The sequence below is a fragment of the Patella vulgata genome, chromosome 4 (assembly GCF_932274485.2).
Source record: "Patella vulgata chromosome 4, xgPatVulg1.2, whole genome shotgun sequence".
NCBI classification, from domain to species: domain Eukaryota; kingdom Metazoa; phylum Mollusca; class Gastropoda; family Patellidae; genus Patella; species Patella vulgata.
This window is the reverse complement of record NC_065882.2, coordinates 16,570,370-16,583,102: the sequence shown is the minus strand read 5'-3', so window position 1 is coordinate 16,583,102 and position 12,733 is coordinate 16,570,370. Positions and strand designations below refer to the sequence as shown.

At 34.0% G+C, this 12,733-nt stretch overlaps 1 protein-coding gene across 1 annotated transcript; it reads right to left on the bottom strand.

Moving 5' to 3' along the window:
- Window positions 1-515: 515 nt before the first annotated feature.
- LOC126818612 (pancreatic triacylglycerol lipase) lies at window positions 516-11,771 on the bottom strand. Its single transcript, XM_050546120.2, has 11 exons — window positions 11,614-11,771; window positions 10,942-11,207; window positions 9,991-10,137; window positions 7,189-7,297; window positions 6,707-6,823; window positions 5,605-5,721; window positions 4,623-4,738; window positions 4,096-4,228; window positions 3,105-3,228; window positions 2,227-2,427; window positions 516-614 (listed from the first exon to the last, which is right to left on the bottom strand). The coding sequence occupies exons 1-11, from the start codon at window positions 11,747-11,749 to the stop codon at window positions 545-547; spliced, it is 1,536 nt and encodes a 511-aa protein (XP_050402077.2). The 5' UTR covers window positions 11,750-11,771; the 3' UTR covers window positions 516-544.
- Window positions 11,772-12,733: the final 962 nt, after the last annotated feature.

Genomic DNA, 12,733 nt, shown 5'->3' with positions numbered 1-12,733 from the left:
CCTGGCAAGGGAAAACATATTGGCGTGTACGTAAAAGAACCCTTGACAGTTGGTATTCAAGATAGGAGTAGGACGTAGCGCCGCTGTCTAGGTAAAATTTACCTCGCAGTACTGCGAGGCGTATACACGTCCTCGTTAACCCATTCGGAGCCGGACAATATGGCATTAAATCCCCATTTCATTTCGTCAGGCACGTGTTTTGTCATTGTTATTAACCTGATTATACCCCTGTAGTATTGTCGGCATGATGTATAGTCTCGGTCTTCAAGTCAAGCGACAATAGCAGCCCCATACTTAACAAAGGTGGACAACGTGGTCCTTGCAGTTGGAATTCGAAATAAGAATAGATCGCACTCGCAGTGCCACTGTCTGGGCAAAATTTCCCCTAATAGTACAATGTATAGCATATAGAATAGTAGGGCGTTAAACCTCATTTCATTTCAGATAAAGTGGTCGTGGAGGAAGAAGAATGCTAATTTACCCAACATGTCAAACACCATAAATAATATAGTATATACATTTATAGTTATATTTCTTAAATCATTCAACATTTTTGTGAGACGGATGTGACCTGACCCGTTTCCATAGCGGTATTATGTCCACAGAAAGCTGTCCTGTAAAACAAATAAATGAAAATATGTATAAACCTTTCTATAATATATGACGATTTTGGCGACCATCTTGGATTCTTACTATATTTTAATATTACGTGTTTTATTATGTATCATTGTCAATTGGGGGGGGGGGGGTCTTAGGCCCGCGTTCCATGTACGTGTTTCCATGTGTACAAAGAAATCGTTCAAAAGTTTGTGGAACCCCACGTAAATGACGTCACAAAGTAAGGATTTCTCTTTACAGCATGGAGCCCGACATTGTTTACGTCCAGTCGCCGGCTTTTTATAATAACACCATGTCAGTAGAAAGGCCATTTACAAGTTGTATTTGTTGCAACAAGAGCGTCTGGTCGATGACAACCCGTATTTATACGCACTCTTCACGCGAGAAAAAAAGCCGCAGAAAAGTTTCGAATAGGTCACTCATTGAGCGGAAACGCTTACACAAAACGGTTCCATTAAATTTGCATTCGCGGGCGGAACTTGTTCATGGAAAGCGGGGCCTGTGGTTTCTTAAACCATTTGAAAATAATGCAAAAACTTCATTATTCGCTATTTGAGAGCAAACACTAATCACTAGTTAAACTGGGCCATTATTAGTTTTACAAATCTTTCACATATTTATAGGAGGTATCTTAAACTCTTGCGGCTATATTTCACATTCTTTATTATATCATTAGGGGAAACCCCAGAATACCACCGTTATTTACAATAACTGATTAGGATATTGCCTTCTCTGGTAATTCATTCTAAAAATGAAACACACTTTTAAATCAACGAGACGCATGAGTATAGAAAGCTACGAGGTTCAAATTGGTATCACACCCTTTCTTAGAGAAGACATAATATATGAGCTTATTTCTAACTCTGTCTTTCTGCTCTAGAACACCAACTATAGAAATTCCTATCATGGTTCAGTGCAATTATCTTATGTTTTGTGATTCGTTTTCATAGAAATTTATAAAATGAAGGCGATCAGTCTTCATGTGTGGTCGTAGAACTATTTAAATATACTTGTATAAAATACTATAATAGGCTATCAAATATTTGTTTTACATTTGTGCCATGTTTGGGTGTGATAGTTACACTTTAAGTAGGGATAGCGATTTCAAGCAGACAGTTTCAGACGAGGTAAATTGGCTGTTTCTTTACAATTTGCATACTTAAAGTGTAAGACTCGCTAGTAGTCACCCTTATATAAGTATATATAATAGTACCTTAATATTCGCTTCAAATCTTATTTGTGCTATGAATTCCGACTTTAACGTGCCCCCTCCCCTAAATCATCTGGTTAAACCCTATTTCATTTCATTTTCATTTCCTTCTATACCCAGTTAACCGATTTGAAACCACCAGTATTAATAAGGCATATCCTAAGAAATCTAAGCTATTCCCTTTAAATAATTTGATCATTAACAGGCTCTATAGTTAAAGCCCGAGATTAATGGCTAACGAATTTCTGAAATGAACTGCCAGTGTATCTTATATGAATGCGTGACCAGTCAACTCAAGGATGGGATTAGTTGGTTTGAAATGTGTCGTTGGTCTGACATACTGTGATCAACGCGTTGAATCAACCCAATAATAGAAAATAAATAGATAGATTCCTTACAATTTAGCTGCCTCGCCATTGGTAACACTGACTTTGTTAATATAGAGAGTTGGGTGGCGGAGATTGAGTATATTCCAGTCTAGAGGTTTGTACCATTTAGAGTTGTGTTTCCAATCGAACTCTACTCTATGAATACTGCCCACATCTACAGTTGATAAAACTATAAAAGTATAGCTCTTTCCAGATTCTATCTCCGTGTCACTATAAAGAAATGTACAATATGTGTGTGTTTAAAAATAAAATCCTTTGGAAAATATGAAGAATCAATAATTCAATATTTTAATTTTTTCATAGGGAAATCTGTTGTATTATAGAATTGACAAAATATTCAAATTTATCCATTGGAAGAGCTGAAGAAAATCCAGAATTAATAATTCAATATTTCCAATTAACAGATTGATATTTGATGCATTATAGAATTGACATTATATACTTGGCTGGAATTAATTGTTACGGTTCATGGTGTTGGGTACGAAACTGTGTCCGGACATTATAATTATTTGACAGTGAATGTTTTGGCCAAGCGTATATAAATTTTTAAGAAAACCAAACAATCATACACAAAGGCACTGTAGAAATTGTTAGCTGTTTGAACGCTTTAAATAAATAAGAAGAGTAAGTATACATACTGGATAATCTATTCTAATACGTCACTTCCTCTGACTTGTATTTTTCTTCCGAAGTCAGAATGGGGAAATTATATTCGAACAAGACGGTGTCATTTAGTACAGGTTATCTAGTCGATTAAGCATATTCCTCCTCGTACATGACACCTATCACAGCTTAAAGATCATTGAAGAGCTAGTTTGAACGTCGAGTTCAAAGGTCAACGGTCAACTCAGTCTAAGAGACCATAACCTCAAATCAACATTACTTACTCTTCTGCGAGTTGAACTCGAGATGTTCGTCCTTTGTCACCAATAATATTAGCAAATAATGATCCTCTTTCAGTTCTAGACGACAGTTGCGAACCAAACGTTATCTGTATTTGGTCATGGTATCCTTAAATTAAGACAATGTACTGGTCTTAAAATGTCTATTATGTCTTAAATATTGTATATTAGGATCCCATATTTTCACGGTAAGATAACAACATCGATATTAATTGAAACTAACCAATATTTAATTCTAATTCGTGTTTTTAATTTCTAATATTTTAGATAATATTGAAATAGAGGTTCAGCTCCTTTAAATAGACTAATTAATTATATATTTTATCAAGATTAAAGCGATAATTTCATATTTTTAAGTTATATTTTTAAAATGTATTAAAATAAAGCCTTAAAATAAATAGTATCTATAAACAGTCCTACCTTGTTAAAGAATAATCCTATAATTCACTATTGTCAGTTGAGAAATTGGCAAAAATATCATTTTCAACTTCAAATTCAAACGTTTGAAGATAGCTATTCCATGGGGGGGGGGGGGGTTAGACTAACAAGGGAGGTAATTGTGTTGTTATTTCCGGGGTGAATGGTTTTTAAGTGTGAGAATGATACCTATGATCGTATAATAGTGAGTTGACAACCTATTGAGCAAAAGACATAAAAATAATTATGTTTTGACTTTCTTAGAAAATATGAAATTTTCGCTTTAACTAACATGAATAATACTATAAATTTCCAATCTACCGATTACTACAGTAGGAGACCCCAATAAACATATTTTAAACATTATTTGAATATACATAAGTAGTAAAAATAATATAAAAATTCATTAGACAATAAAACAGAAAAATCTAAATCCTAGAAATAGTTTAGATGAAAAAATAATATTCATTATAAGTTACTTGATTAATTAGTTTATTATGATATGTAGATTCATTTTTTTCTTAACGAATTAGAATATTTATATAAATGTAAAACTTACTACAGTAGGGGTGACTATGTGCGGTCTCTAGGTAATATTTAACATGAGTATGTCCAGATCTTGGTTTGACTTTATCAGCGTTGTAACCCATATAACCACAATTATTACCAGAGCATGGAATACAATTTCCAGACTAAAATACATTAAACATATCTTAAGATTAAAATATAAAGCTAATTGTCTGTAAAACGTTTTCGATTGTCTGCAGTGTAAAAACGAAAACAGCTTAATAGATCGTTAAAACCATATATTTCGTTCCACTTGAAGAACTGATTCCCGAAACTCTTCAATTCTGGTGATCAATCAATATTACAAAATTGCAAAGCGAACTAAGTGATTATTTTATATGCGGTACTACCTATTTTTGAAAAACTGAACCATCGCGACTATAATTGGGACGATAAGTTCATCTTATGAAAACGGCAGAAACAGAAACCCAGTTAAAATACAAACTGCTCCATTAACAACTGAGCTATTTCAGAATTAATGTCTCACACAGGGCAAAAAGAAGCCACACAGTCCTTTACCTTGAATTGGTCATAACTGTTACACTGGTATCCAGCGAAGGGACATTTTGTATTAATTGATTCCGAGAAGTATTCATACGCCCTTAGATGGTTACAGGCAACATACTGCTTCACACCTAGAATTGCAAAAAAATAAATAATCCTAGATAAATATTATTCTATTATTTATTAAATCCTCTCCTGTACATCTAAATGCTTATTATTTCTAAAACACAGATTTTCGCCTTTGAAAATAAACTAAATTAGACGAAATAGATCGAAAAGGCATTAAGCGCATATCAATGTGTAATATGAATGTACATAATAAACTGATAAACTGACGGATATGTAGTTTTTAACGTAATGTTAGGTGAAATACACGAGCAGTCCAAATTGAATGGCAGGCGTTTGCGCCTTCTTGGTGCAGTTTCTTTTTCATTTTGTCGTTTGTAAATCAGCCATTTTTAATTACAATGTTTATCTATGTTCCCCAAGTTTTATCAGTAGCAACTGATTTACTGTGTATGCATATAATTTAATTTGGCAGCGTGAAGTTAGCTCGATTTTCGTTTTTCGATATTGGTGAATAGCGAAAAATTAGCTACTCGTTCGACATTGGTTTGAATCTCAAAAAAGCAGATTTAATGGATGTATATCTGCAGAAAGTCTCTATAACACATTATTTTGATTAAATAAGTGTTCTAAAACGAACTAAAGATATCTTAAATGAGGGGTACTGAGCAGTGGATTTACATAAAAATTGCACTTTCTCCTTGTTCTTTGATATTGGCGAATGTCGAAAAACGAGCTATTGTTTGTTGGTCGTTCGTGGGGCTTATTTATAGAGCGACGCGAAGTTAGCTTGTGGTTCGTGGTTCGTAATTGGCGAATAGAATTAATAATATAGGGAAGTGGGTTATAGCACTACAAAATCTTAGGAGATAGATTCGTATTTGACGTATTGTTAAAACTTGTCTTTTGAAAGTAATTTGTATAAACGTACCATTATAAATACCATCAGTAGCTATAGATGTAACAGGATCTTTATCACAGCCAGGTTGAGTTTCACCACCATTAGGAAAATAATCTACATGACCACAAGGCTCTATCATACCATATCCTAATGTAAAAAAACCAAACAAACAAAAAGATTTTACTGCAATAAATGGATAATGCGGAAACGCTCGCCAATAATATATAGAGATCATATAGTCCATGTCTGTTTCCCTTTCAATTTTATAATCAGACATTGTTTTTAAAAAAGAACAAAATACAGAACAAGCAGTATAGGACGACGGAAATGGTATTAATTGGAAGACACCATGTATAAGGTAGTTAAGCACAGTGCAACATCCATCTTATATATGATCACTATGACATGCGCTATCTCGTGTTCCAAAAACGAACGGTACTCGTTGCAACGTTTATGGAAGCAAAACCGGGGTGTTTCAATGACAGGCAATAAGAACGGAAATGATTGCTACAGATAATACAAGCCCTAGACAATGAAAAAGAAACTTCATCGAAATCATATTTCAAATACTCATAACTTTATAGAGAAAAAATGTTTGAACTTTGTGCTTCTTCAATATAGAATGAACTTTTTGAAAAACATGATATTTAGCAGGACTTTATCAACTTCGCCTATCCTTCAATTAGTTGTTTTCATAATGGAAAAAACCTTCATCGGAATCATATTTCAAATACTTATAACTTTATAAAGAAAGAATGTTTGAACGTTGTGCTTCTTCAATATAAAATCAACTTTTTGAAAAACATGATATTTAGGAGGACTTTATCAATCTCGCCTACTCTCCAATTAGTCGTTTTTCTAATAACAAAATTTTATTGAAATCATATTTCAAATACTCAAATACTCATAACTTTATAGACAAAAAATAGCCGAACGTCGTGCTTCTTCTTTTCAGATTCAACCTTTTGAAAAACGCGATATTTAGGAGGACTCTATCAACCTCGTCTACTCTCCAATTAGTTGTTTTATCAACTGAAACGTCTCTGCTTTTACAATGTAAAGCGACACTTGCATGTTTGTGGTGAATGTTTATATGGAATGGATAGAACAATTAGAGCAGATTTTATCTTACCTAATTTTAAAATACTGATACCATCTGTATGTATGATATCAACAAATAAAGCATCTGAAGGGTCCAATCTAACTGTTACATCTGTATACTGGAAATATGGCTCAGCTGGATCCAAACCTGTAAACAACAATAACAGAAACATCACCATAGCAACACTTTTGAAATATGCCTAAAGAGTTCGCTTCGATCCGTTTTAATGTTGTTGTAACTTTTTAAAACATTTTGCCGTGCCAAAATAAAAAAAGTGACCACAGTGAATGGATAGGCACGAAAATGGGGAAATTTGGCATTTAAAACTAGGAAGCAGTGGAAGTTTTGAAGCAATACACTTTCATGTGCATACTGGAAAACTGTATTTAACCGTGTAACCATTGCTTAAAATTTTTGTCACTAGAATAATGTGCATTACTCGAACGTTGCTTACATGTATAAAGAATGAAAATACACAATAGCAGTTTGTTACTGTAGATATTTGTCTTTACCTGTTATTCTTCCAATATGTTTTATCTTTTCACCAGCATAACCAACAAGATGTGCCCCCAAACTGTGACCAAGAAGATGAAAGGTTTCTGGTTTCACTCCTGTCTCTTTCTATTGTCATATATTTAAAATATTATATATTAGTGCAAATCAACTGAATTCTATTCTGGTTTCATTGAAAACAACCATGACAACTCTACAGTTAATACAAATTGTACAGATAGTCAATATAAAAGTTACGTGGCAAGGAGTAGGGTCGCCTGTCCAACCTCGTGGGTTTTCCCCGGGTACTCTGGTTTCCTCTCACTGCTAAATACCCCTACGCGCAAGCGAATTATGTAAATAAAATTAAACCATATGTTAGTCCCGAAATGACCTAGTTTGTGTCGAGTGGACGTTAAACCCCATTTCTCTCTCTCTCTCTCTCTCTCTCTCTCTCTCTCTCTCAATATAAAAGTTACTCTTTTTGTCTACATTTAGCTCCGTTTGTGTACAGACACTAAGCTGGTTGACTGAAACTAAAATTCCGAAATCGGCAATTAAAAATATTGAGGATGTTTATTTAGTCTTTGTGTGTAGAACTACATTAGAAAATAAGAAAACTAATTTTTGAATATGACGACTATCAAGGACAGAGATCTATTCTCAAAGTTGATAGTGCAGACTGTGATTTTGGCTTTAGAATGAGCGTTGGATGTCAGTTCAGGTAAACGCTATTCGTCCGTGATCATGGGTCGTATGGGTAACCAACGTGATGAAATTGAAATACGATAAACTGTTTGGGCGTGAGAACTAACAGTCTGTTTAAGTAACGATCTCAACCTAAATTTTCTGGATGGACTATGATCATTTATAATACTTAAAAAAAAACCCCATAAAAATCGTACTTTTCTAGATAACCACTATTTTTATAATATATATAATGCATTCGCAGAAATAAATAAAGTGTACATGTATAAAAACAATGAAGGTTATCACCTAACCATTGAAGGCGTGTCCTTATCTAATCTGCTATTCAGTCCAGAACCAAGACTCACGAATAGATTCTCAATCTAAGTAACGATCTCAGCCTACATGTTTTGTTTTATGAAATTTGATAATTTATATTACTTTTTATAATGGACCCAATTCTACGAAAAAAGTGTACTAAATCATTGAGTCTTATCTAACCATGGAAGGCATGTCCTTATCTAATCTGCTATTTAGAAAGATTATCTTGATGAAAATTTGGAAAAAAGACTCACCAATAGACTATCGATTTCGAAACTCTGTTTGCGCCGAGGCGATTTTCGAGATGTTTCTGTCAGAGGTTAGGTTATCAAGGACGAAATTACTTTAAGAGTAATCGACTCGTTCTGAGGGATGACTTTTCCCTTTGGCAAGCAAGGTACACGTAACCGATTTCAGTACATTCCAGCTTATATTTAAGTAGCTAAGTCGCTAAGTCAGTATCATCCAAAGTCTTCGACATTGAAAACACGAATTATCTGTCAAATTAAATCGACATTGATGTTGTGATCTTACCGGGAAAATATGGGCTTCTGATATCTAATATTTAAGACAAAATAAACATTTTACTTCTGGTACACGAATCGTGTACCATAATGCGTTTCAGCGTCATTTGTAACAAGGGACTCGAAGAACGAGGCTAGACATATTCCACAAATCATATTCTTATCTGGAGAACATGCGCAATAAATTAAAACTTCTGGCGTATTTCGCCGAGGAGTCATGGTGGATAAGTGGGTAAGACGCTGGCTTGCTAGTCTGGAGGTCGGGTGTTCGATTCCTGCATTGGCCGATAAAGTTCATCCAGATTTTCCGGCATGTTTCCCCTTGTCGGTGGTGCAGGACGGAGGGCCTGATAAGGACAGCTGTCTAGTCGTTCGGATGGGTCGAAAAAACGAGGTCCCGTGTACACATTGGCGTGCACGTAAAAGATCCATTGGAAGTTGGAATTCGATATAAGAGTAGGCCGTAGTGCCGCTGTCAGGGCAAAAATTCCCTCATAGCCCAGTTCGGAGCAGAACAGTAGGACGTAAAACCCCATTTCATTCAGTCATTCGTATTTCGCCGAACATACATTATTATTTTCGTTGTGACCTATTTTTGTGTCAATTTCTAGAATCCAAATATTAGCGATTTAGCTCCTTTAACCTGGTTTGCGCCGAAGAGATATGCGTGATTAGTCTGTCGGAGGATGGGCTCTACAGGATGAAATTCGAACCTTTGTATGGAATGCCTCTTCAGATTTAATACATCCTTAAGTATATTAAAATGTGTGTTGAATTTCTGATGTCACGAGACATTTCTGTCAATAAACCTTATTTTCTTTCAATAAACCTTCTATTTCCTTTCACTAAACCTTATTGCATTCATGGGGATGGAGCAAATGGTTAGCGCGTGTGTGTTGAATCATAAGGTCTGTCATTCAGTTTACTGGCGCGGTTTCGATTCTCCGGTTGAAAGTGACAAGGAGTAGGTAATTTCTTTCAATAAACCTTATTTCTTTCAATAAACCTTATTTCTTTCAATAAACCTTATTTCTTTCAAACCTTATTTCTTTCAAACCTTATTTTTTCAAGAAACCTTTGTTCTTTCAATAAATCTACTTTCTTTCAATAAATCTACATTCTGTCAACAAATCTACTTTCTGTCAATAAATCTACTTTCTGTCAATAAATCCACTTTCTTTCATTAATTTCTTTTATATATTTCTTTCATTAATTTCTTTCATTAAAAATATTTCATTCTTTCATATTATTCCTTTCGTTAAACCTTATTTCTTTCAATCCAAGTATTACCTGTAAAGTTGCAATGAGTTTAGCAATAACAGCTCCAACAACTCGGCAATTGGCTGTAGCTTGACCATAAGGTGGTAGAGATCCTCCTCCCCAATCGATATTAATCACATTAAAATCACCTTTCTTTAAAAACTCATCCTTCATTTTCTGAAAGGTATCAAATAATTCTTCAGTATTAAACAGAAATGTATCAAATAATTCTTCAGTATTAAACTGAAAGCTGTGAAATAAAAGTTAATTTGAAAAAAAAAGCAAAAAAGGACAATTGTGGAGCGAAGGATCCAGTTAATCTTTAAGGCCATCTTTTTTTCATCCTATTGAAGGCATTACAATCCAGCGAGTTCATATATTTCTAAATGTATTATTTCAATGTAAAGACGTAATATTAACAAAATTGTATTTTGTAATAACGAAATTACGAAATTATATTTTGTAAGAACGAAATTATATTTTGTAAGAATTGTTTCGTTCAAACAAATTAATTATTTCGTTTAAACGAATTAATTATTTCTTTTGAAAGACTTTTAAGTATATCGTTAAACCGAATTAATTATTTCGTTTAAATAATTTAACAAATTAGTTATTTCGTTTACACAATTTAAAGAAATAATTATTTCATCAATTCGAAATAACATTTCTTTAATTCGAATTAATATTTCGTTAATTCGAATTAATATTTCGTTATTTCGCATTGATATTTCGTTAATTCGAATTAATATTTCGTTAATTCGAATTAATATTTCGTTAATTCGAATTAATATTTCGTTAATTCGAATTAATATTTCGTTAATTCGAATTAATATTTCGTTAATTCGAATTAATATTTCGTTAATTCGAATTAATATTTCGTTAATTCGAATTAATATTTCGATAATTCGTTTAAACGAATTAATACAGATTACAAAAAAACAATGTTTTTGTTTCTATTTCTGTTTTGTGAAAGTAACTTACCACCAGCCAATCGGCGCGACCGTTCTCAATAAAACCATGGGAGACCATCTTGGTTGGCTTGGAAGGATTAAAATGGGAATTATGTATGGAGTTAACATTCTTATAATCCAATAACTGCTCATGCTTTGGGTTTGAACGAGTAAATAATCTGAATTTGGTGCCAATAAATTCTGGTGACAATGGAAGTAAACTTATTGGCCGTTGCAAACTGAAGAACGGGGCACCGGTTCCAAAACACCCTAAATCTCCATAGCACTTGGTGGACCCTAGATAACAAAAAATAAACAAAAGGAGTTTGCGTTGAGTGTACGTTAAATCCGAACAAAAAATTGGACAGGCAATTCAGCTGCTTCAGCTTCAAGGACCAACGCCATTTGAACAGCGATGGCTTTTTAAAACAAAAAATCATGCGTTAAAACAGATCAACGCCTGAAGGTCAATAAGTAGTCAACGTTTCGAAATATTCTTTACGAAAACCTTTTAGAATTACGGAATGACAATTACAAACATCTTGACAAATGTCCAGACCAAATGACATATATCACAGTTAATTATGTATTTAGAAAAGCTAAAGTACAATCAAATCTGTCAACTATGTGAACTTCCCAACAGAAATTGCATCAGATGTTCTAGTTAGACACCCGCCATTGTGATTCGATTATTGTTACTTACGTTTATGTACGACCAATTCCTCATCAGTAAATAAGGCTAAATCTGCAGCAGCTGCTTCGGCCAAATCTTCATATGCTACTGTTAATTCCAACAGTGCCAACGAAATGAAGACAATGATCTTCATGATCCTGTCCATAAGAGAACTTTTACTAGGATAGGTCATTAGTTTCCGTTCTACCCTTATATAAATTCTCTTATCTGATTTGTGTTGTCAAAATCTACAACTTTGACCTTGAAAACAAATGAGGAATCTGTTTATTTCCATGTTCGCAATGAACCCCGTGTAAATTTATTTAGTTTTAGTTTATTGTGTCACATCTCAGACTTGTTCCTTTAGGAAAGATATGAGAGAGAAAGAGAGAGAGAGAGAGACTAGTACTGGTATTAGGATGAAATGGTACTAGTAATAAAAATGGGACTAAATGGTACTGGTATTAACGATATGATTACATGGTACTAGTATTAAGACTAAATGGTACTTATAGTATATAGTAATAAAACAAGGACGAGGTGGTACTAGTGTTAACAATAGGATTTTATGGTACTAGTATATTAGGATGAAATGGTACTAGTAATAAAACAAGGACGAGATGGTAATGGTATTTACAATAGGATTACATGGTACTAGTATTAGGATGAAATGGTACTACTAGTAATTAAACAAGGACGAGATAGTACTGGTATTAAAAAAAATGATTACATGGTACAAGTAATAGGATGAAATGGTACTAGTATTTAAAGTAGGATTATATGGCACCAGCAGTAATAATGGGACTAAATGTTACTGGTATTAACGATAAGATTACATGGTACTGGTATTAGGATTGCATGGTACTCGTACTAAAACAAAGGTGAAATGCTTCTAGTATTAATCATTCGTTTGCGCGTACGGATCTTTTGCAATGGGGCTGGGGGTGGGGGCAATGGAGGCCCCGGAGACAACCCACGAGGTTGAACAGACGATCCTACACAAGTTGACTAAATGACAGGCCTTATGAGCTAAAGTTAATGCATTCAACCATTCGGTCATCCAACCCACTACGTCCAAACGATGAATGAACGAGTACTAACGTTACCCAGGAAAGTGTGAACAATGCATTCATTTAGAAATCAACGCCGG

Coding starts and splice junctions, on each gene's coding strand:
- LOC126818612 (XM_050546120.2), bottom strand. CDS start 11,749: ATGGACAGGATCATGAAGATCATTGTCTTCATTTCGTTGGCACTGTTG. Junction 10,138..10,941: donor GTCGCGCCGATTGGCTGGTG/GTAAGTTACTTT, acceptor GATACCTTTCAG/AAAATGAAGGATGAGTTTTT. Junction 2,428..3,104: donor CGAGTTCAACTCGCAGAAGA/GTAAGTAATGTT, acceptor ATTTCTTTATAG/TGACACGGAGATAGAATCTG.